Consider the following 22,036-nt stretch of genomic DNA (forward strand, 5'->3'; position numbering starts at 1 on the left):
ATTCAATCTAAATTATAAAAGTTATTTATTATAATAAATACATCAAAAACGTTCGGAAATACGAGAGGAAATATTGCGCAATTGTCCGTAAACTTTTGAAGGGGGGCTACCGAGAATCAAATTACAAATAGCACGTCTGGCTATTTGAATATTTTGAAAGGATCCCAGGATATGAATTTTATGATCTGCTAGGACAACACGTGTGCGTGTTACGTTCTCGATAGTAAACTTTGTGCGACCGCCCTTACCAGCTAGACGACCGATCGCTCGGGACAAGTGGTCGCCCTTCAAAGGCTTGACATCCTGGACCTCGAAAGTCTCAACAAAAAGATCGTCGAGCCTTAACAAGGCAAGTGCATCCTCAACTTCGAATCCCAGAACAAAAGCTTTAACAAAGTCTGCGCCTTTCTGCAGATTTGAAATGTCTGACGTAGTTGGACCTGTTCGCAATTCAACGTTGCGAGTTTTTAAATTGAACCTAATTTGTAGGTTCAGGTGTTCTACTACGGGAGTGAAGATTTTTTCCCAGTTTTCTTTTAGTGGAGTGTAACGATGTGCCGGTACTGCAACCTGTGAGTTTTATTTATTCATTTATTTTTATTTTTTAAAATTAATCTAATGCTTATGATAAATTGAGGTATAAAATTACTTACTTTACGTTGCTCATTACCTCCAACATTTTTAGCTCGTTTTGTTGAACTTTTATTTTTAACTTTGCCCTCAATACCATTGACAGTATCCACCTAATAAATAATTATAATTATAAATTAAATAATAGACACAATTATCACGATAATTAGTAAATAGATTACAAGTATTGTAACCTTACCTCCATTAAACTTTCACTATCATGACGACGTTTTGATGATTTTGCTTCAGTATTTTTACTTTCTGGTAATTTAATCATTTTATTATTTTTATTTAATTAGAAATATAATTCAAATTTATTTATTTATTTTAATAATAGCAATAAATGTCTCCACGTGATTTTAACTTGACAATATTTAATTTATAACCTTTATCTTTATTTTTACAATATTTTTTTAATGACTCACCAGAGTGTGCTCGCATATATGGCCTTCCGCCTTACGCGCGAATATTTTTTTGAAAATAGAAAATACGCGGTAAAATTCAAACTGAAAATTATGGTGTAAATTTGATATTCATAATAATAATTAAAATAAACTCCTTTATTATTAAACATTTTTAAATACACTCAATAACATTAATTTATGTTTTTTTTAAATCCATTATAATAACAATTAATAACTTTTATAAATAATAATAATATTAATTTAGTGCGATCCGAAGAAATTAAATGACTAAAATCAAACAACATGTAATTATCTACGTGAAATGAATTTTTAAGATAAAAATTAAAAAAAGAAATTTTATGTAAATCTCACAAGCTAGTGAACAGACAAAAAATTTTTTATAATATAAAGAATTAGTTAACAGACGCAACATACTTTGAACTTTAGAACACCATAATCTAGTAAAACTATCAATACACCAGAAGCAAATCAATGATTACACCGGCACACAAAAAAAAATAAGGTCTCCGTACTTTTGACGAGACCGATTTATTTCCATGTATATTGACCCGCTGAATCCGAATCCGAGGTCCGTTTAACCCATACACCCTCAGATTTTTAGAAAACTTTAAAAAACCTCAAAAATACACAAAAATCGACCGTTTTTAAAATTTATAAATTTTTTTAACCCTAACTAAGCATGATTTTTATGTATTTCGGTCCTCCACATACTAACCTGAAGTTTATTTAAAACATTAGCCATTTAAAGTCTGAGTAAATCCCAAAAAACCCCAAAAAATTGCAAAAAAGCAAAAAAATTCTTAGTATTGTGATGAAAACAATTTTATAGGGCTAAATAAATAATTATTTTCATGTATGTTTATCTGTCACATATAATTCTCGAACATCCATGGCTCAGACATCTCTAAAATTTTAAATAAATGGCAAAAATTCCCAAAAAATCGAAAAAAATAAAATTTGGTATAACAAAAATCAATTTTTAAATCGAAATAAATAAAAGAAATCATATTGTTCGATCTGTGATATATATATAAAAAATATTTTGGCCTAAAACATAAAAAACTTTTAATATGCTTCAAAAAATTTTTTTCATCACAATACTAAGAATTTTTTTGCTTTTTTGCAATTTTTTGGGGTTTTTTGGAATTTACTCAGACTTTAAATGGCTAATGTTTTAAATAAACTTCAGGTTAGTATGTGGAGGACCGAAATACATAAAAATCATGCTTAGTTAGGGTTAAAAAAATTTATAAATTTAAAAAACGGTCGATTTTTGTGTATTTTTGAGGTTTTTTAAAGTTTTCTAAAAATCTGAGGGTGTACGGGTTAAACGGACCTCGGATTCGGATTCAGCGGGTCAAAATACATGGGAATAAATCGGTCCCGTCAAAAGTACAGAGACCTTATTTTTTTTTGTGTGCCGGTGTTATTCAGCGAATTATGTGATTAATATTAACTTTAGTAAAATAAATTTCAACGGAGCCACAAACCTCACAACGATTCCCTGAACATTAATTCTAATTTATTTAAACCGAAAATAGTCACGCATTATCAATAAATAGATACAATGTAATGTCTAAGGTAAAATGACCACACGTCTATTAACTATACGAACTTTATCTTCTAAAAACCGATTATTGACATTTTCTCTTCTCATTTGTTCGAGTCGAATTTTTAATTTGCGTTGTCTTTCGCGAATCAAATCTTGCCGGCGCGAGTTTTTTATTTTATCGGTCATTATTTCGATTATAAAAATAACAACCGACAGCCCCATTGCTGCTGCTAGAAAACAGTAAACCTGCTCTAAATCTTCGAAATCAACTGCATCATACTGTGCGAATGGATCAACAGCTTCCTTAGCTTTTAATTTATTGAACGGATTATATATATTTTGCGTTTCCCAATACTTAAATAATCCCGATTCTTGAATTCTCAGTGCTATTTGGTCAATTTTATTTTTCAGGGGAAAATTTTTTCTGGAGCAAAAAAAAATATATTTCGAAATCTCGAATGTCTGAAATACATGCAAATTATGTTTAAACGCTTTAGCGAACTGTCCTTGATTTTTGTATACGCAAGCTGTTGTATCGTCTTTCCAAAGCTGGTTATAACAATCACCAGAATGTAATGGAGCATGTAAACGTTTAACATCAGTATTCAATTCTAATTTCATGTCGATAACAGTATTTTTTAACGCAGGTTGAATATAAACGTTATAATCTAAATAAAACAAATCTTTAATACTTGCGGGATAACGATGGTCTATTGTTGTCGATAATGAAATTATTTCCCCTTGTAATTCAGGACAAATTATAAAAACAAAAAGAGTCATTGTTACAAACATTAAACGCATCGAATATGAAGTGAGTCGCGCCGATATTCCACTACTTATGATGAATCTAATTATGTCCAAAAAACTGTTACCGTACGCAGGGTCATTATTATCGTCATCGTCATCGATGAAATTATTGTTAATATTATTCAAGATTATTATAATATATGATATTAATAAAACGATTAGTACGATAAGAACAAGTTTATAGTTTTTAAAATTACGGTTATTCTCAACAGGCATTAGAGTGCCATTTTTTTTAGTTAACCCGAAAAGATCGTCCTCAGGGCCTGGATTGATAATATCTATCAATTTATAACCGTCATTAGTAATATACTGTAAATTTAAGCAAACGTCGTGAGTACCGTTTATAATTGTTTTCAAATAACCTACTGGCGTATTGTTAGCATATGGACTATGATTACGATAATTAATTAGATGAGTGACATTAAGAGATGAGAATAAGGTTTCAAAAAGCTTGAAATGCGGATATGGCAATACTTTTCCTAATTCTTTCATATTTACTGAGTGGTTTGGAGTCCAAGTTGTATTTGGTTTTGCAGCTAAAATGGCTCTTATGGGGTAGCCGTTGAGATGCTTCGTTTTGTCAAAAGTCAAGCTAGGGCATAATTTCGTATCTGTAATAAATAAATATCGATCACTATGATATACTTTTAATATTGTTCAGGTCATAATTGATAGTTACCGTTTGAATATGATTGTTTGTACAAAGTCCAGTGTTTATCTTGATCTTGTTCGGGTCTGTTATCATCGATCAGTCGCTTAACACGATGGATTTCTTGCCAGGGCAAGGGCGCGTGGTTCGAAAAGGGATTAAAAGTATACAACATTGTTCGCGTGTCAGCAATTACATTAGTCGGTATTGTTTCATTATCATTAGGCTCGAGACAAACGTAGAACGAGGACAGCAAATCCATTTTCCAAAGAACTTTTAGCACTTTTTCTCCATCTTTATCGCAATTGTTATGATTGTGTCGGACGATGAAAAAATGTGAGTTGACGTTCCAGGTGGACAAAGACGCTAATTCTCGGAGACCTTTTTCGAGTTTCTTGACAGATTTAACCGATAAAACGTACGTAGGATATCTTGGGTTGTAATACGGTTCTACATTTTTAGCTCGAAAATTTCCATCGATCACGATAATGGGATAGTCTGTTTCAAAAAAAGTAACGTTGTCGCTCGGATCAGTCGTCTCAGTGTATGCAATATCAGTCAAATCTTCACTGATGATTACCGGATTCAACCGGTCAGCGAAACATGATTTCAATAAAAATTTCTATTCAATAATAGTAAAAAAAAAAATTAATTGATTCAAACGTTATAGAATTATTAAACATAAAAAATGTATATATTTACCAATTGTTCAGAAACTTGAGCCGGTATTGATGCATTTGAAAAATAAATGATGTTTAATGAATTGACTGCAATTAACCACCATATTATTTGTCGAATCCAATTCATTTTTTAATATTTCACCGGAATAAATGAAAAATAATACACCAGTGATTTGATATCATGAAAGTGGTAGAAAAAGTTGATAAGTAATTGACTCTTACAAATTTTTATTGACGATAGAATAATATTTTGTTTCTTAAATAAAATTAATAAAATGACAATAACAATAATTGATTGTCTATAAAATTAAAAAAAAAAAAAAAAATTTAGTGAAATTGAACAATTGACGGCGTTATTTTATTTTGCTATTAAGTACGTCTGTTCGCTTTGGCTTTACAATCGTAACTACGTATTTAAAAAGCAATAAACCAACTACTTTACGTTATTACTTCAATACGTTCCGTTTTTTATAATAATAAAAATGATAGAATCAATATAACACATAAAAGTTCTGGGTAATGAAAATTTTATGTTTTTCAAGAAATTTGATAGGAATCTAGTTGTTACATTTGCTTATGGTAAAGTTTTCATATAATTTTTCAATAATCTATCATAGTTACTATAGTTGAGTAGGTTTCAAAAATATTATCCGTTCAAAAGTTTGAATACATATATATATATCTATCAGACTGTGAAACAAAATTGATATTTTCAACTTCCCGCTATGAAAATGGAAAATTTTCAAAACAAGTTAAGTCATTGGTTTCGGTCCGACTTTCGAAATCCGAATTTCTACCAGATTTTGACTTTTTGAAGCCTTATATAATAGAAAGCTATTGTGACTATTTTTAAGATAATGTCCGTGTGTATGTATGTAAATATTCTATCACTTTTGAACGGATTAACCGATTTGACTTTTTGAGGTTGCATTTGAAGCGGCTCATTAATTCTAAAAATTCTAATTCTCTTTCTGAGAAATTAAGCTTTATCGGTACAGGTACTGACTTTGAAATCAGTCCATGGAGTAAGTTAAAAGTTACCTAAAAAAAAAAAAAACATTTTTGAAAAAATTGAATTTTTGAAACATCTCTGAACATACTTTGATCAAATGTATCTAAAATTGAACCAAGTCTACCATTTTGCAGTCGCTTTCGGACACTACAGATTTTATTGCAATCGTTTCGTAAGTTTGAGTGATAAATTATCCAAAAAATATAAGAGAAAAATCACGGTTTTTTTCATTTTTCTCGGATATTTTATATATTAACACTCTGATCTGATCCAAAACTCATTGAACTGTCTATCTAAATCGCATTCATAGATTTTTGTCTGAATTCATTGATTTCATTAAAGAAAATTTTAAAAACTGCTTAATGAAACTCGAAGAGCTCAAAAATAGAAATATATTAAATTACATTGCCGAGCTCGTTGAGTTCGAATAAGTATTTTGATAATAATATTTTCGAGCTTAAAAAGCAGCGGAAAATATCGGGGCTAGCCTGCAGGGTTAGCTGGTTTATAGATTTTTTAACTTCCCGCTAAGAAAATCGACGATTTTCGAAAATTCAGTTTTCATCAGATGTTAAGCTATTCTGACTATTTTCAGAATAATGTCCGAGTGTGTGTATTTCGAATGTGTGTGTGTGTGTGTGTAAACTCTTTATACTATTGAACTAATGAACCGATTTGGATGGTTAAAGCGGCAATCGAAAGAGCTTGTTGGCCATCAACTTTTCTGAAAATTTCACATCATTTGATCAAGTAGACTCCAAAATATTGGAGAATTATGAAAAAAAAAAAAATTTTTTTTTTTAGTTTTTTATTGATTTCTCAGAAACGACTCGAACGATCGCCTTTAGAATCTAATCAGCTCTAGAACTTGATAAAAAGCGCCGATCGCCGCCTTAGTCATCTCAATCGGATAATTCGTTCGAGAGTTATCACGGGAGAAAGAAATGCTAAAAAACGGTTTTCCCAAATATCTTTGAAACGACTGAACCGATCGATTTCAAATTTTAATAAGTTACAGAATTTACTAAAGCGCCAATTTCCACCACAAACATCTAAATCGGTTATTCAGTCCATTAGATATTGGCGCTGAAAAGTTAAAAAAAAAAAAACATTTTATGTTATTTTTTCTGGATAAATCAAAATATAATGTACTAAAATGTGTCTGAAATCATACCAACTCTTCCTCTTTATAGTCTCTTTCGATCCCCATATAATTTCATCTGACTCGTTCATTAGTTTAAATCATAGTATCAGCAAAAAATATAAAAAACACAATTTTTAATGTTTTTCTTAGATATTTCATATATTATTGCTCTGACCTAAGTCAAAACTCATTCAAATCTTGATTTTGATCACTGACATAGCTGAACTTTTGAGACATATTTTTTTTTTTAATTTTAAAGATAACTTCTAATATAACCATTTCATAGTTTTGCCGCGATTAATTTCATTAGATTTGAAATAATTGATGAGAGAATACGGCATCCATTGATAAAACAAACTTTTATTTTTATTAAATCGTCGTTTTCACTGACTCTATTAAGATCTACTTCCATACTGACTGCCGAAAGATATTTTATTTTCTATTGATACTTGGAAACAATAAATTAATAATCAGTTACGCTTTTTATTTTATTTTATTTTTTTTTCCCTTCTTTACAAAAGCATTCATAATATTTATTCACATATCGATATGTAAATGAAAAAAAATTTCAAATTTTAAATTACAATAAATTTAATAGTTTTTCAATAAAAAAAAAAAAATTCCCATGAATATTTGTATATAAACATGATTATATTATCTATACAATATAATTATTATTAATTATTGCATTTATTGTGTAAAAAGCAATTAATTTTCTATTTGTATAAAAAAAATTAAATCATTATTTTATTTACAATTAGATTACTTTGTCATTTGAGTCGTTATTAATTAATTAATAAATTAATTAGCTGACAGAATAATTTTATTTAATAATAATAATTAAATAGTAGTGAGGCAACTGTTGATTTACGTTTTAGTTCAATTAATAAGCTTTCAGTATTTTATTTTATTTTATTGTGTCTTCGGTGACTAGTATTTTCGATTAATTATTTTTTATACATTAATTGAATTAATGTATTATAATAATAATTATTATTTTTATTAAATCGAACAATCGGAAGACAATAAAACAATCCGGAATAAAATTTATGGCTATTGTATTAAATCGACTTTATTTACATTGCGGCGATTAATAGTAATTAATAATTAATTGTAAATAATTAAGGATTTATCTATTTCGTAGTGAAGGTCATCGACGATTCACAGGTCCGATTGTTTTATTGAATAGTGTGTTGGCTATTGCAATGACCGGCGAAAATAATTTTAATGGGCAGTCACTGTGATAAAAAATATAAATTATTAATTGATTAATTAGTTATTAGATAAAACTTACCATACACCAGTGACAGGTTGAGCTTCATTTCCACTTACAATAAATAATGGAAATAAAATTGAAAATACACAGCCACTGAAACAATTTAACTTTTATTAATTAAGTTATTAATAATAAATGAAAAGTTTAATATTACATGGATTAATAATTTACCTTATTACGTAAGAATTAGGTAATTGAGTTAATACAGCTAATGGTAATCCAAAGCCGACAAAATAGGGCCAATTACCCTCAATAAATGTAAGTCTACGGTGTAATTCCCATCCCATGTTGAACCATTTGTATTCAAAGGCATAGAGAGCATACAAAAGGCACATGTGGATGAGAGCTAAAAGTTCCCCAATTGGTGGGAGCGGTACTTGAGACACGAGCATACCTTGCCCCAAAAATAACGCCTGCACCAGGATACTGAATAATGTATCTGCCACTAATTTACTTACACTTGACAGTAATAACGGTCTGCCTTGTCGGTGTCGGTATGCACTGTCCGCTATATCCTGTTACAATAAATTATATCTCATTTTTTTAATAAATAAATTGTTTTTTTTGTTACCTGAAACCAAAGACTATTGACAATCCGACTCAATAAAAATAATGGCAGCACCCATACAGTGCCGAATGTCAATGACAGAAATGGTTTTGTCCAGGACCATACGGCCATTCCCATTCCCGGCGAGTGCCCAAATATTATTGTTAATAAATATTTTAAAGACGGCAGCAATCCACATTCAAATATTAATATACTGGCCCAAAATACTCCTCCATTCAATGCGCAGCACTGAATTGTTCGTTTCAATATTTTTGATTCTCTATAAATTTAAAAAAAAACATATTAAAAATTTATTTATTTATTTGATCATAAATAAAATTTATTACCTCGGTTCTTTTGATTTAACTGGCGAATTATTAAATCCATCTTTTTTCACGTGCTGCGAAATTTTAGCAGGTGAATTTTTAAGTATACGTTCATTTATTTGTTTGTCCATATAAAAAAGTACTATTGCTCCTTTCAAACTGTCCACGAACCCGCAGTACATGGCCCTAAATACTCCCTAATAATAATTATAATTTATTAAACAATTTATAAATATCTGTTACTCAAAAATTTACAAATTAAATTTTTAAATTTCGCGCGCATTTCATTTAAACCCAATTCAATTTATCTGCACAATCACAATCACAATTAAATTTAATTATTCATTTTTATATACATTCATTACTTAAATTAATTTTATCATTTTCAATAAATATATAATAATTATTATAAATATAAACATTAATTTTATCAGTATTTTTTTTATAACCTTGAATTTATATTCTCAATGAATTGACATTTTTAAAAAAAATGTATATATATTTTCACAAAAATTAAAATAATTTTAAAAAATAACTCGTAAAATTTATAAAATGAAAATTTTAAATTATTAATTGTTATAATTAATAAAACTTACTGCGATATTGTCCATCGTTGATTGATACGAATTGTTGAATAAACAATGATTAAATAAATTATTTATTTTTAATTATTTGTCATATCGAATACAATGATAGTGTCGAGTTTTTTAAATCATGTATATGTATATATATTTATATATGTATTTATGTACAAATATTGAGTAAAGTACAAAATATTGAAAAAGAAAAAAAAAACAAAAGTTAACTAAAAAATTAAAAATTATTAAATTGTATTTTTAAAAATTCATGTTACACAATAAATTTTTTTAAACTTATCAACTTTATTTAAATTCTACATTATGAAAATTAAATATTTAATTGATGAATATCTTTTAAACACTTATCGTATTATAATTTCTCAGTGACTATTTTTTTTTTTTTCTTTTCTACAACAAAGACGACAGTAACAATATGCGCGCGCATTTAAATATTCGCGCCATCTTTGATTAGGTAGCGGAAAAAATTTGAAAATAAATATATCGTGTATTAATTATTATTAATGGTCAGTTTATTATTATTTAAAATATTTAATAAGGTGTAGGCTAAAATAGATAAATTTTTATTATTAATAAATGAATAATTATTGGTTCTTTATGTGTATTGTCATTATCGGAAAATTTTACTCATCATAAAGTAATTTTGATCAAAATTTGATAATTGACAAAATCCAACTAAAGATCTTATTTCATATAATTTTTTCTTTTATTATTTAAATATTTAATTAATTAAATGAAAAATTTTTTACCAAAACCCAAAAATATTAATTATATTTTATATTTCCTCAACCAAAGTTTTCATCTATTAAACATGTGAAACTATAATTATTAATAATTAGGAATTAAGCAAAAAAAAAATCCATATATAGATTAAAATTTTTTTTGCTATGCATTAAAAAGAGACAGAATAATAAAAACCAAAACCAAAATAATTAAAATTAAATGCTTGATTCCCGGAACGTTAAATTATTGATGAGTTATTTCACCTTCATAGCGAATTGTTAGATACGGATCGTTACCAGTTTCATATACGGCCGATTCTATAACAAATTTACCGTCTGGTGAACCCGGTGGTAATTTATCTGTTGGAATTGTGTATTTAATTATTTCATAGTCCCCCTGTAATTAAATAAAATAAATCTAAAGAAAAGTAATTATAATAGGAAAATTAAAATTTATTACAGCTTTAACTGGACAATTTTTGGGAAAGTTGTTGCTAAACACTCCATTTATAAAAAAATCGTGACGGATTTCATCATCTTCATACCCGTCACATACTTTTACGTCGTACTCAACAATTACGTTGCCCTCAAATTCAGCTATTAGTTTTATCTATTTTTCAATTAATTATTTAATTAATTAAATTATTTATTTAGAGTACTTAATAAATGAATTACCATCATATTTTCAGGGTAATCTTTTTTTATTGGACATTTCATAGAGTATACATTCCCAGGACTCAATATTTCACTAGACCAATCCTCAAAGTATGGATTATTTGGAGTAATATTTATTGCTATTTTTTCTAATTTTATTTGTGCAGTCGGCTGAAATAATTTTTAAATTATTATAATTAACAAAATAAATATTTTTTCATATCATATCCGTGAATTATTTCAACAGACCGATCGGCTTTACCCAAAGAATTTAAATTTTATTTTGACGCATCATTTATTTATTAATATTAGTTATTTAATCTTAAAATAAATAAAAATTTTATGAAAACTTACATCCTGTCCAATTGCTAAGTTGACAGACAAAATAGTAAATAAGAATTGAGTTAAAAAACGTTTCATGATTTTAAAAATATTTACTTAAAATTATTAACAAATCATAATTCAAAGTGAAATCTATTTTTTTTTTTTCACGACTATTTATATCGACTTGTATCACATTTATCTAACAATTGAATCAGTTATATAATTTTATTTGTGATAAATAATATCTAGATTAATAACTTGTCATTAATATATATGTATTAAATAAATCAAGAAACAGGATGTTGAAATCTTTTATCATTTACACTATTATACTAATAAACAATAATATATATATATTAGGGTGACCCAAAAAAACCGACTATTTTTTTTTTTTCCAATCGACTAGTTTTTTTTTTTTAATTGTTTTAAGAAGCCTCTCCAAAAATCAGCTTGATAAAAAAATTGATAAGAGGTTGCTCGCGAATTTTGAAAATATTAAAAATGATTGAAATTTCTATTTTTCGTTTCTAAATTTTTTCTTTCTCGTGGCAGCAATAGTTTATATTCTTAAAATCGTGACTATGCTGAAAATTTCAGCCCAAAATTTAAATATTTAAACGACGCTCAAGGATTTTGGATATTAACTGATCATATGTAACTAATACTTTGAATTCGTTTTTTTTTTTTTTTTTTTCATAACTCAATTGTTAATTCTTCTTAATGTCCCGAAGCTTTAAATTTATTGATAGCCAAAAATCGCATAATTAGCGATTCTTTAGTTTTCAATCATTTCTTCAATGTCAAAAAGTTTCTTCAATATCATCTTCACAATTAATTTTCTTAACATCGAAATCATTTCGAAGATAATAAAGAAGAAAAATATCGAAAAAAAAAAATTTTAAAAAATCAATTTTCTTGAAAAAAAAAAAAAAAAAATTTTAATTTTTTTCAAGAATTACTGTTTTTGATTGAAGAATCAAAGCTTGTCGCTAAAAAAAAACTTTTTGACATTGAAGAAATGATTGGAAACCAAAGAATCGCTAATTATGCGATTTTCGTCTAAATCAATAAATTTAAAGCTTCGAAATTTTTAGGGTTTTTTCAGGTCACTTTGAAGTTGAAAAAAAAACGACGATATCTTTTGTTCATCCGTTATATCTAAAGTTATAGCAAGATTTCCGAATATCCTTAAATATGCGAATTTTGACCTATTTTTTAATAAACATTATTGCTTCAAAAAAAATTTTTCTATCAAAAGCCACTAATTTTGTCTTATAGAAAATATTTTCTAGTTTTCAAAACCCTACTTTCATTTTCTGTACGACCAACACGTCCGGAGTTATTGATTATCAAAGCAAAAATGAACTTTTTTGCTTTGATCAATGATTACTCGGCGCCAAATCGTCGTAGAGACTTTATTAGGCCGCCAAATTAAAGGGCATAAAATTTTCTAACAGACTCATAAGGTTGGATTATCCAAAAAAATTTATTGAAGCCCATAGACTTGTCAGAAGACGAGCAAAAATTTTTTTTTCGTCGGTTTTCTTAAGATTACTCCGGAACCGTGCATGATAAAAAATTCGAGGTCCAGATCTGAAAACTAGAAACGAGGCTAAAATTTGCTTTTTTTATATTTTTCTACGACCATTTTTCACCGAGTTACAGCATGTTGAAAATTACCCAAAAATTAAAAATTTTTTTTCTATCTCTTAATTTTTATGACCAGTGTATAATATAATATAGCGGGTAATTATATTTTTTTTTCTTAAACGTTTAAAAAGTAGAAATTTAATAAATATTTTAATATTTAAATCACTATAAAACTATTCCCTTGCGACCTTCAACCCACTCTGGAAACACTCTGGAATCATAGTCAGAATGTAAACATTCTAAATCTAGTATGTTTCTAGAGTAGTTTTGTGCTTTTTTTCCAGAGCGAAAACAAATTTATAAGGATTAAAAAATGATATTGTCAAAGAAATGAATATTATCATCGAATTTCTGGTTAAATGACTTTTACACAACATTTATAAATAACTAATTTATTATAATTTACACAAATAAGTAATTATCATTATAATAATAATGTTAGTTATTTAATTATAACAACTAATAGCCTGAACTATGAATTTATAAAAGAACTTATTGCCATAGTCAACATAAAAGAAATAAAAAGTAAATAGTTAAAAATTATCCGCCGATTCCAAGTCCTCCAGGTACTCCAGGTAATTTGTGTGATAATGTTCCATCGAATTCTATTTTCACATAAGCAGGATCTTTATCCTTCTCATACACAGTAATCACACCAGAAAATTTACCGTTTGGTACACCCGGTGGTAATTTTTCTTTTGGAACTTTATATTTATAAATTTCATAATAGTCAGCCTGTCGATAAATATAAAATAAATAAAATAAATAAATATATAAATATAAAAATAATAAAAATGATTACCGGTGCAACTGGGCAACTATTAGGAAATTTACCATCAGGTTTTCCATTTTTAAGTATATCTTCACCATAAGCCTTATCTGTAAATGCATCACATGCTAGAATGTCAAAGTTTGCAAATTCTACTCCTTCATATTCCATGACTCCACCCATCTATTTTTAAGTAAAAAATTATTTTATTTTATTATTTTAATATTTTATTTTTATTATCAAGTAAATTACCATCATAATATCAAGAGGTATAAGTTTTTTTACTGGACTTTTAATAGTAACTATATCTCCAGGACTAAGAATTTCAGCGCTCCAATCACCAAAATATGGATTTGGCACGTTAGTGATTGTTACATTAGTAAACTTGAGCTCTGTAGTTGGCTAGAATATCATTTTTATATAATTATTAAATTAAATATTATTTAAAAAGGATCCATACAAAAAAAAAAAAATTCATTTTAAATTTATCGCCGTAAAATAAAATCAACGAATTAACTTTCATTATCACACATTTTATATTATTTAAGAATTTTAATAATTATTTATCATCGGGGCTGTAGATTAGAGTGTTCCGATGATAATTAAAAAAAATGTAATACAATTTATGGCGTACTTTTTGGGTTTTATTGACATTCTGTATTGTCGAATGTCCGAAAAGATCCAGCCGGCAGCGCCAAGGATTTAAATTGTATTTGAGATAATATTTTTTTTTTTTTTTTTTTTCAATTATTAATTTATTTGAATCTTAATAAAACTTATTTACTATTATTAGTTATTTAAATTTGAAATTAATTTAAAATTTATGATAACTTACATCTCCTTGTCCTAGTACTAAATTGACCGATAAAAGAGTCAATAAAAATTGAATCAACAACAGTTTCATGATTTTATTCACAAGTAATTAAAACTCATGAAAAAATTGAAATTTAATGTGATATTTATTTTTGCCGCTATTTATATTTACTTTTATTCTATTTATCTAACAATTAAAACTCTTATATAATTTTTTTAAAAATCTAGATTGATTACTTTTAATTGATAAGTGGTATTAAACAAATCGTGAAACAGGATGTTATGTATTTTATTTTTATTATTATTTATTGTTATTAAAAATGCCAATAGGGATTTTATAACTGTTGCTATCCGGCGTATATTCCTTACTGACATATAAATTTGAAAAAAAAAAAAAAAAATTATATCAAGTAAACTAAGCTTCTTAAATTAAATTTTGGATATAAATAAATTTTAAAAAAATTTATCATGCAGCATCTAATTTATTTATCTATACAAGCAGGATAATTATCCATAAATAATATATGTAATCATGAATCAAAATAATAAAATCATATCAATTATTGTTCGCGGCAACACGATCCTTTAAAATAAAAAATCAATGTCCGGGTCGAGTTCACATATGAGTTAATTCACCCTCGACATGAATTGTTACATATGGATCTTTTTCAGGTTCATAAATAGTTACATCAGCGATTATTTTACCGTCTGGTGCACCCTCTGGTATTTTATCTTTGGTAATAATATATTTGCTTATTTCAAAATTGCTACCCTGTAAATAAATAAAATAACAAATTAAAATCTATAAGGAATTGATTTATTGAATAAAAATACTTACGGGTTTTACTGGACAACTTTTAGGGAATTCACCGTCAGGTATTCCTTTTGCCAAAATATCTTTACCAAGAGTTTCATCATCGAATGCTTCGCAAACAGTTGTATCTACATCAGCAACTTGATTGCCGTCGAATTGAATAACTGCTGACATCTATTTTTAAAAAAATTTATTTATTTAGTAAATTATTATTTTATTTTTGTTTTTATATAATTAGATACATTACCCTCATATTTTCAGGTAAATCTTTTTTAACTGGAGATTTTATAGAGACTGTATCACCAGGACTAAATATTTCGCCGGACCAATCATCGAAGAATGGATTATTTGCCACAGTATTAACTGTTATTTTATGTAACTTAACTTTTGCCTGAAATAATTTACATATTACTATTATTATTATTATTATTATCATCAGTAATCATTTAGATTATACTTTTAATAAGGTTTCACAAAAAACAATGTAAACCCTGATTAAAAAAGTGAATTGAAAAGTATTGAAAAAGATGAGAAATGAATCCTTTCGAATACTTTCTATACCCCAAGGTTTTCATTTTGACATAAAATGAATACTTTTCAATCCCAAAATAATAAAAGAATTTCTGAACTTCCGAGGAATTGAAAAAGATTCAAATGAATTGAAATTTTTGGAAACACTACAGCTTGAATAAAAATGTTATGAGATACTTTTTCTTTAAATTATTCATTTATTTAAATCGTGATAGTATTTATTTACTATTATTAGTTTTTTAAATTTGAAATTAATTTAAAATTTATGAAAACTTACATCTTGTCCGATTACTAAATTGACTGATAAAACAGTCAATAAAAATTGAATCAACAAATGCTTCATGGTTTTACCAACAGTAATTGAAACTTGTGTACAAATTATAATTCAAAGTGATGATACAATGTATTTTTCACGGCTATTTATATGGATTTTTATAAAATTTATCTGCTATCACAACTTATTATGTAAATTTTTTTTTTTTTTTGTGATACATTGTTGTTCAATAAAATCTAGATTGATTACTTAAAATTGATACGTGTATTTTAGTAATCGTGAGACAGGATGTTTACATCCTCTCTATTAAACAATAAATAATAAAAATAATTTTTATCTTGTGATTTATTGAATTAATAATAAAAATAACAATAATTGTTGTTGTTATTATTATTATTATGTCTTTGTTTTTTAAATGCTCGGGGGATTATCTCTGCTAGTCTGACTCTAGCAATAGTCTATACCGAGAACTGATTTTGATTGTCATCTGTTACTATACTACTAGTAAGTTGTCTAATCAACAAGATAGTTAGTAGGTGCCGTACAGCCGCAGTAGGCAAAATTCTATTGCCTAACTAGACTGAGGAACCTGAGATAATAATAACAGTCGTCTGCATTCACAATATCAGAAAGTCAATTTGTGATAATGAAAAACAAGTTGGTATTCTAAGGAATTCAGACACAAAAGACTGGCTCATCCCTTCAAGAACGCAAAAAATGACCACGATAAGCTTGACACGATAGTCCAGATAAAGTTTGCCAATTTAAAACGGAAGATCCTGGTAAGATATATTTGTCGTTGGCACGAAAAAAACAAAATTATATTATTAACGACGATTAATTTAGGCAGTGTTTTAGGACCAGTCCTTTTCTCATTGTTCATAAATGATTTTCCAAAATGTCTGAAACACTGCTATCATCTTTTTTATGCCGATGAGGGTATTATTTATCTTCGATGCAAATTGAGTAAATTTATTGAAGCGATAAACGAACTTAATGAAGATATTGCTGCTGTAACAAGATGGTGTCAACTAAATAAACTCAAAATTAATGCTATAAAGACCAAGGCGATGTTCATAGGCAGCAATCATAACATAAATTCGATAGATTTAAATGACGTACCAGAAATTATTATCAACGGAGAGCCTATTGAATATCCCGGGTAAAAATATCTAGCCTCAATCCAGCCTCACTGAGTAAAAAAAGCATTTTGAGCCTCAAATGATGTTCAAAAAGCATCAATGAGCCTCAAATAATACTGATCGAATTTAAATTACATAGTCGAATAGTAGGTTCATTTGAGGCTCATCAAGGCATCTTGAGGATTTGAGTCTCAAAATACTTTCTTTACTCAGTGAGGCTGGATTGAGGCTTACTTGGGTTCGATGAAGCTAAATTGAGGCTAGATATTTTGACCCGGACTTATTGCCTCATGAAATATCCAATTATATGCCGACAAAAAATAATATGTTAAACCTTTCAGGATTTGCTTATACACCTACTACTCAATGTGTCCATTAGTAGCTGCATCTACAATATTATTATTATAATAATCAGCAAAAAAATATGACCTATCAAAAATTATTGAATGTTATAATTTTGCAATAAATTTTGCTGACTTCTACATCCATAATTATAATTCATTTCATTAAATCTTTTGAATGTGTGTTCTTGAACATAAAAAACAATTTACATGCATACACGCATATATACATAAAAAATCTATATTTGCATATGTATCAATAGGTATTATCAATAGAGGAGCGTGATTAAATTTAGATACCATCACATGATTAATAAGAAACAAAATAAAACTATACTCTAAAATTTTATCTTTATTTATTCCGATAATAATAAATTCCGTGTAAATTAAAAATAAAATGAAAGCAAATATTTATCTAAAAATTATTGAAAGTAATTAGTCATAAGTTAAGTATAAATTAAAAATAAATTTTCACTTTTAGCCTCTCCAGTAAACTCTCTCTTTCATTTCCTTGCCCCTTTCCCGCCTTCGCGCGCGCACTTAAAATAAAAAGGTTTTTTTTTTTAAATAATGCGCGCGCATCTGATGGTGTCATGGCGTCGGCAGTCTTATGTCAATTCTCTCGTTATACTCGTCATTATAAATAAATAGTAACAATATATAAATAATAGTAGTGTCAATATCGATATATATGTCAACATAAGTGTAATTGTCTGTAAAAAACAAAAAAAAAATCATTTCTAATCCAGCATTTAAAGTTAGAAAATATGTTTAAAATGTCTCTGCTATCCAGCTCTCGCGTACACGCTGTTTATTTTTAGTAGTGTTTTTTTAATTATTTATTGTAGCAAGAAATTAATGTTTAGGCAATAACTGCAGTACAGTGAATGAAATAAAGGATAAAATTTATTTAAAATAAATAAATTGATATCTATATCTTTAAAAATGGCTGAAAGTGAACCGCGAAATGAAGAAACAATAACCATAAATCCTGTAGCACAAGGAGCACAAGGAGCACAAGGACATCCTTCATGTAATTTAATAAGACAAATTGGTTATATACCATGTACACCACCACCTTCGTATCCCAATATTAATTTACCACCAGGACATCCGGCAAATTTAATAAATGATCGCGGGGCACCACCTTCATATGAAGAAGTCATAGATCGTAATGGTATTTTTTTTTTTTTTATATTAATTATTTACAAAATACTTTTAAATATTTTTAAGGATTATTTAAAAAATTCACTTAGTTGCTAATTCCATAAACAATTGATGTAATAATAATAATTATTATTATTGTTATTATTATGTGCAATTGTTTATTTTGGAAATGGAGATGAAGCTACAGCTAAAGGTCAAGGTTTATTTTCTGGTCGACGTTTTTATTTTTATTTACTTAGATTCCGACTTTTATGGACTTTATGTCCTTGAAGGTGTTTAAGAAAGGATTGTTATTCATTCATTTATTATTATTTTTTTTTTTATTAATTCGAAAATTGAGGCAATTTTTTTTTTTTGGTATTAAATTATGTCTGGAAATTTTTTTGCGAATATTGATTAAAAATAATGTCCTTGCGTTCAGTCATTTTACTTATATTTTAGCGCTCTTTAAAATAACTCATAGGTTATTGCAATAAAAACAAAAAAAATTCTTATAATTGTTGATAAATTGAATAAATATTTAAAATAAAAACATAATGAATTATTTATTTTAATAAATCAAATATTCTTTTGTTGATATTAATTTTACAGATAATTAAATTACTTTTAAAATCCAGTTATTAATATTGTGAAAAAAATTTTTTTTTTCTTTTGAATAAATTTCTATAATTTATATAATTTTTTTACAAATAATTTGATAGCCTTAAATTCCTGTATATTAATTATTTATAAAAAAAACTTAATAATATATGATTACAGCTCCACCACCTTCATACGATTCACTCTTTGGTCGTATGAGAGAAGCCCATAAAACCTCTAAGGGCGTCTTTGACTTTTTACTTAACATCGTAGTCCTACTTTTAGGCACCAGTAAGTTATTATAAAATTACCAAATAAAATAAATAAATAAATAATAATTAAATATTTTTTTAGTTGGCTGTACAATAATAATTGGCGTAACAATAGTAGTACCAGTATGTATGATGATAATCGGTGCGATGTATCTGTACGATTGTCCACAAGGAGAATACATTCCAGTGTATTTATTAGTCGGCGGTGGTTTCGGTGTCTTCAAACAATTATTATATTTATCAGCACGTGTCCGTCAGCGGCCAGAAGATCGCGATGAAGAGAGAATACGTCAATCACCAACATTAACGTTAATTAATTGCTTTACACTCGGATGGTTTATTATTGGTAATTTATTACATAAATAAATCAATCAATCGATCAATATATTTTATTAATGCGTTACTGATGTCCTGATCGGTTAATATTTTTAAATTTACTCGATAACTAAAGTTAATTTTTTAACGTCGACATGAAATAAATTTTCAATGACTTGTGCAATAATTTCCATCATAAGTTCCTGGTTGAAGATACTGATGACAAAAATCTTTAGATGGATACTGTATGGAGCTGCACAAGATTGCATACAAAAGACAATTGTAGCAGTCTTGTACTTTTTTTTTTTTTTATTTTTTTCAAGTGTCTTGCGGGAACCTCGTACTGCCGTGATGAGGAGAAGGGAAGTAACTTGACTTACTGCTTTTCTATTTAACTTGTGTTAAATTAACATTTGTAAGACTATAAAATAGAAAGGCAGTAAGTGAACTTACTGCCCTTTTCCTAAGCACGGCAGCGTGATGATATATCTGTGGCGCTTGTCGAGCAAATCTAGCGCAAGTTATGCGTGAGAATCTTTAAAATATTTCTGTCGCAAGTTTTGCCCAAGAAATGTGTAAATAAATAGGGGTGTGCGAATCTTGTTCAAATCGAATAGTTCGAAGGTTCAAATAGTTCAGAATATTCGAATAGTTAGAAATTTTTTCGAATATTCGGTAAATAATATTATTGCACCTGAAAAATTAAGGATTTTTTAACTTTTTTAAATTGAAAAACTATTATATTATTTATTTTTGTACCTGAAAATAGTCTATATGATCATAAACTCAATGAACGTGAAATTTAAAAAAGTTTTAACTATTCGAATCTTTCGAATCTTCGAGGCCAATCTTGAATCGAATTGTTCGATTCGATTCGCCTTGAATAATTCAAATTTTTGAGTATTCGCACACCCCTAGTAAATAATTTCATCAACCAATCGTGTTAGCTTGCACAATTCTTTAGATTTAATATAAAACAAGTTTATTTTTTTAAATTCTGCACAAGATTTTAAATTAAAAACTTTTCTTCAGTGTCTGCAGCAAGATTTTCTGTCATATGAAAACGTAGAAAATTATAACACTGGTGATCAGGTTGGCGCAAGATTTTAATTCAATTTTCTTTCAATTATAACTTATAAACTTAACACAGAATAATAAAATAATTTTATATCAAGTCGGACAATTTAGTGCCGAGTTATATATTCAAAAGAAAAATATTAACCGCATCGGGGACGCAATTAATGTAAAAAAATATGAATAAACTAATGCGTAATTATATATTTATAGGTTCAATGTGGGTTTATAAAGAGTATGAGCCAAATTATGATCCATCATTGGGTAAATACTGCAATAAAACGCTGTATTTATTTGCATTTTGGTTAATAACTTCAGTTTATATATGTCTGGGTGTAGTTACCGTAGGGTTATGTTGCATTTCAGTAGCAAGTATTACTTTCCAAAGACGACCACCAGATCGTCTAGTCGCAATGTGAGATACACTTATTTCTACTTCGTTTATATGAACAAATTAACGCACAATTTTTTTTTTAATTTTTTTTTTTAAATAAAAATATTGCTTTAATTTATACTTTTTATCCTTTTGATAATTAATGTGCCATCGGATTAATTTAAATATATAATTATAAAATAAGTAATATCTGAACAATCAATAGATCAAATTAATCAATTAATAATAAATGGACGGGCTGTGGAATAATTTCTTTTTATAAATACTCGGGTGCCAACTGACAATTTTTTTATTATTTATTATATTAATTACGACGATGTATTTAATGTATTTTTATTTATAAATAACGTTTTTAAATTTAGCAATACTCAATTATTTTTTAAAAACAATACTCTTATTAAATAAGTAGTAAAGACTGTAAGCAACTCATTTTATTTTTCCGTCCACGGAATTATTAAACTTTTATATTTACTAGAATTTATTTTAACATTAATTTAAATAATTATTTATAATTTTTTTTTAATATTGTAAATAATTATTTTATTGTATATTTTATA

General features: G+C 27.4%; 7 protein-coding genes across 8 annotated transcripts; 1 reads left to right on the forward strand and 6 right to left on the reverse strand.

The window, feature by feature from the left end:
* Positions 1-8: 8 nt before the first annotated feature.
* Positions 9-1,033, reverse strand: LOC130672852 (RNA-binding protein pno1). The gene is made up of 3 exons (XM_057477618.1): positions 830-1,033; positions 654-743; positions 9-570 (listed from the first exon to the last, which is right to left on the reverse strand). The coding sequence occupies exons 1-3, from the start codon at positions 905-907 to the stop codon at positions 43-45; spliced, it is 696 nt and encodes a 231-aa protein (XP_057333601.1). The 5' UTR covers positions 908-1,033; the 3' UTR covers positions 9-42.
* A 1,149-nt stretch (positions 1,034-2,182) lies between these two features.
* On the reverse strand, positions 2,183-5,125 carry LOC130672967 (uncharacterized). Its single transcript, XM_057477785.1, has 3 exons — positions 4,766-5,125; positions 4,094-4,685; positions 2,183-4,025 (listed from the first exon to the last, which is right to left on the reverse strand). The coding sequence occupies exons 1-3, from the start codon at positions 4,868-4,870 to the stop codon at positions 2,632-2,634; spliced, it is 2,091 nt and encodes a 696-aa protein (XP_057333768.1). The 5' UTR covers positions 4,871-5,125; the 3' UTR covers positions 2,183-2,631.
* A 2,397-nt stretch (positions 5,126-7,522) lies between these two features.
* On the reverse strand, positions 7,523-10,244 carry LOC130673424 (etoposide-induced protein 2.4 homolog). Its single transcript, XM_057478415.1, has 6 exons — positions 9,645-10,244; positions 9,070-9,245; positions 8,747-9,002; positions 8,347-8,690; positions 8,194-8,268; positions 7,523-8,137 (listed from the first exon to the last, which is right to left on the reverse strand). The coding sequence occupies exons 1-6, from the start codon at positions 9,657-9,659 to the stop codon at positions 8,050-8,052; spliced, it is 954 nt and encodes a 317-aa protein (XP_057334398.1). The 5' UTR covers positions 9,660-10,244; the 3' UTR covers positions 7,523-8,049.
* A 157-nt stretch (positions 10,245-10,401) lies between these two features.
* On the reverse strand, positions 10,402-11,522 carry LOC130673425 (uncharacterized). The gene is made up of 4 exons (XM_057478416.1): positions 11,375-11,522; positions 11,042-11,191; positions 10,827-10,976; positions 10,402-10,763 (listed from the first exon to the last, which is right to left on the reverse strand). Exons 1-4 carry the CDS (start codon positions 11,438-11,440, stop codon positions 10,611-10,613), a joined length of 519 nt encoding a protein of 172 aa, XP_057334399.1. The 5' UTR covers positions 11,441-11,522; the 3' UTR covers positions 10,402-10,610.
* A 1,897-nt stretch (positions 11,523-13,419) lies between these two features.
* On the reverse strand, positions 13,420-14,754 carry LOC130673160 (uncharacterized). The gene is made up of 4 exons (XM_057478093.1): positions 14,599-14,754; positions 14,016-14,165; positions 13,797-13,946; positions 13,420-13,729 (listed from the first exon to the last, which is right to left on the reverse strand). Exons 1-4 carry the CDS (start codon positions 14,665-14,667, stop codon positions 13,535-13,537), a joined length of 564 nt encoding a protein of 187 aa, XP_057334076.1. The 5' UTR covers positions 14,668-14,754; the 3' UTR covers positions 13,420-13,534.
* Positions 14,755-15,038: 284 nt separating this feature from the next.
* LOC130673161 (uncharacterized) lies at positions 15,039-16,350 on the reverse strand. The gene is made up of 4 exons (XM_057478094.1): positions 16,199-16,350; positions 15,638-15,781; positions 15,415-15,564; positions 15,039-15,348 (listed from the first exon to the last, which is right to left on the reverse strand). Exons 1-4 carry the CDS (start codon positions 16,262-16,264, stop codon positions 15,193-15,195), a joined length of 516 nt encoding a protein of 171 aa, XP_057334077.1. The 5' UTR covers positions 16,265-16,350; the 3' UTR covers positions 15,039-15,192.
* Positions 16,351-18,245: 1,895 nt separating this feature from the next.
* On the forward strand, positions 18,246-21,980 carry LOC130673159 (transmembrane protein 272-like). Of its 2 annotated transcripts, none has more exons than XM_057478092.1 (4): positions 18,246-18,849; positions 19,605-19,715; positions 19,779-20,042; positions 21,299-21,980. In XM_057478092.1, the coding sequence occupies exons 1-4, from the start codon at positions 18,624-18,626 to the stop codon at positions 21,502-21,504; spliced, it is 807 nt and encodes a 268-aa protein (XP_057334075.1). In that variant the 5' UTR covers positions 18,246-18,623; the 3' UTR covers positions 21,505-21,980. The 2 variants fall into 2 exon arrangements, with proteins under 2 accessions (XP_057334075.1, XP_057334074.1); XM_057478091.1 differs by having other exon boundaries at positions 18,247-18,855.
* The last annotated feature ends 56 nt before the right edge of the window (positions 21,981-22,036 follow it).

The sequence above is a fragment of the Microplitis mediator genome, chromosome 8 (genome assembly GCF_029852145.1).
Source record: "Microplitis mediator isolate UGA2020A chromosome 8, iyMicMedi2.1, whole genome shotgun sequence".
NCBI classification, from domain to species: Eukaryota; Metazoa; Arthropoda; class Insecta; order Hymenoptera; family Braconidae; genus Microplitis; species Microplitis mediator.

Excerpts from the sequence above, each read along its gene's own strand:
- LOC130673161 (XM_057478094.1), bottom strand. The coding sequence starts at position 16,264 with ATGAAGCATTTGTTGATTCAATTTTTATTGACTGTTTTATCAGTCAAT. Across the intron at positions 15,782-16,198 it reads ATTTAGTAATCGGACAAGAT|GCAAAAGTTAAGTTACATAA; the intron begins GTAAGTTTTCAT and ends AAATTATTTCAG. Across the intron at positions 15,565-15,637 it reads ATTTACCTGAAAATATGAGG|ATGTCAGCAGTTATTCAATT; the intron begins GTAATGTATCTA and ends TTTTAAAAATAG.
- LOC130673159 (XM_057478091.1), top strand. The coding sequence starts at position 18,624 with ATGGCTGAAAGTGAACCGCGAAATGAAGAAACAATAACCATAAATCCT. Across the intron at positions 18,856-19,604 it reads AGAAGTCATAGATCGTAATG|CTCCACCACCTTCATACGAT; the intron begins GTATTTTTTTTT and ends ATATGATTACAG. Across the intron at positions 19,716-19,778 it reads AGTCCTACTTTTAGGCACCA|TTGGCTGTACAATAATAATT; the intron begins GTAAGTTATTAT and ends ATATTTTTTTAG.
- LOC130672967 (XM_057477785.1), bottom strand. The coding sequence starts at position 4,870 with ATGAATTGGATTCGACAAATAATATGGTGGTTAATTGCAGTCAATTCA. Across the intron at positions 4,686-4,765 it reads CTCAAGTTTCTGAACAATTG|AAATTTTTATTGAAATCATG; the intron begins GTAAATATATAC and ends ATTATTGAATAG. Across the intron at positions 4,026-4,093 it reads CAAACAATCATATTCAAACG|ATACGAAATTATGCCCTAGC; the intron begins GTAACTATCAAT and ends TATTTATTACAG.
- LOC130673424 (XM_057478415.1), bottom strand. Across the intron at positions 8,691-8,746 it reads TCAATAGTCTTTGGTTTCAG|GATATAGCGGACAGTGCATA; the intron begins GTAACAAAAAAA and ends TTATTGTAACAG. Across the intron at positions 8,269-8,346 it reads CCTAATTCTTACGTAATAAG|TGGCTGTGTATTTTCAATTT; the intron begins GTAAATTATTAA and ends AAATTGTTTCAG.
- LOC130673160 (XM_057478093.1), bottom strand. The coding sequence starts at position 14,667 with ATGAAACTGTTGTTGATTCAATTTTTATTGACTCTTTTATCGGTCAAT. Across the intron at positions 13,947-14,015 it reads TACCTCTTGATATTATGATG|ATGGGTGGAGTCATGGAATA; the intron begins GTAATTTACTTG and ends ACTTAAAAATAG. Across the intron at positions 13,730-13,796 it reads ATAGTTGCCCAGTTGCACCG|GCTGACTATTATGAAATTTA; the intron begins GTAATCATTTTT and ends ATTTATCGACAG.
- LOC130672852 (XM_057477618.1), bottom strand. The coding sequence starts at position 907 with ATGATTAAATTACCAGAAAGTAAAAATACTGAAGCAAAATCATCAAAA. Across the intron at positions 744-829 it reads ATAGTGAAAGTTTAATGGAG|GTGGATACTGTCAATGGTAT; the intron begins GTAAGGTTACAA and ends ATTATTTATTAG. Across the intron at positions 571-653 it reads GAGGTAATGAGCAACGTAAA|GTTGCAGTACCGGCACATCG; the intron begins GTAAGTAATTTT and ends TAAAACTCACAG.
- LOC130673425 (XM_057478416.1), bottom strand. The coding sequence starts at position 11,440 with ATGAAACGTTTTTTAACTCAATTCTTATTTACTATTTTGTCTGTCAAC. Across the intron at positions 10,977-11,041 it reads ATTACCCTGAAAATATGATG|ATAAAACTAATAGCTGAATT; the intron begins GTAATTCATTTA and ends ATTGAAAAATAG. Across the intron at positions 10,764-10,826 it reads AAAATTGTCCAGTTAAAGCT|GGGGACTATGAAATAATTAA; the intron begins GTAATAAATTTT and ends ATTTAATTACAG.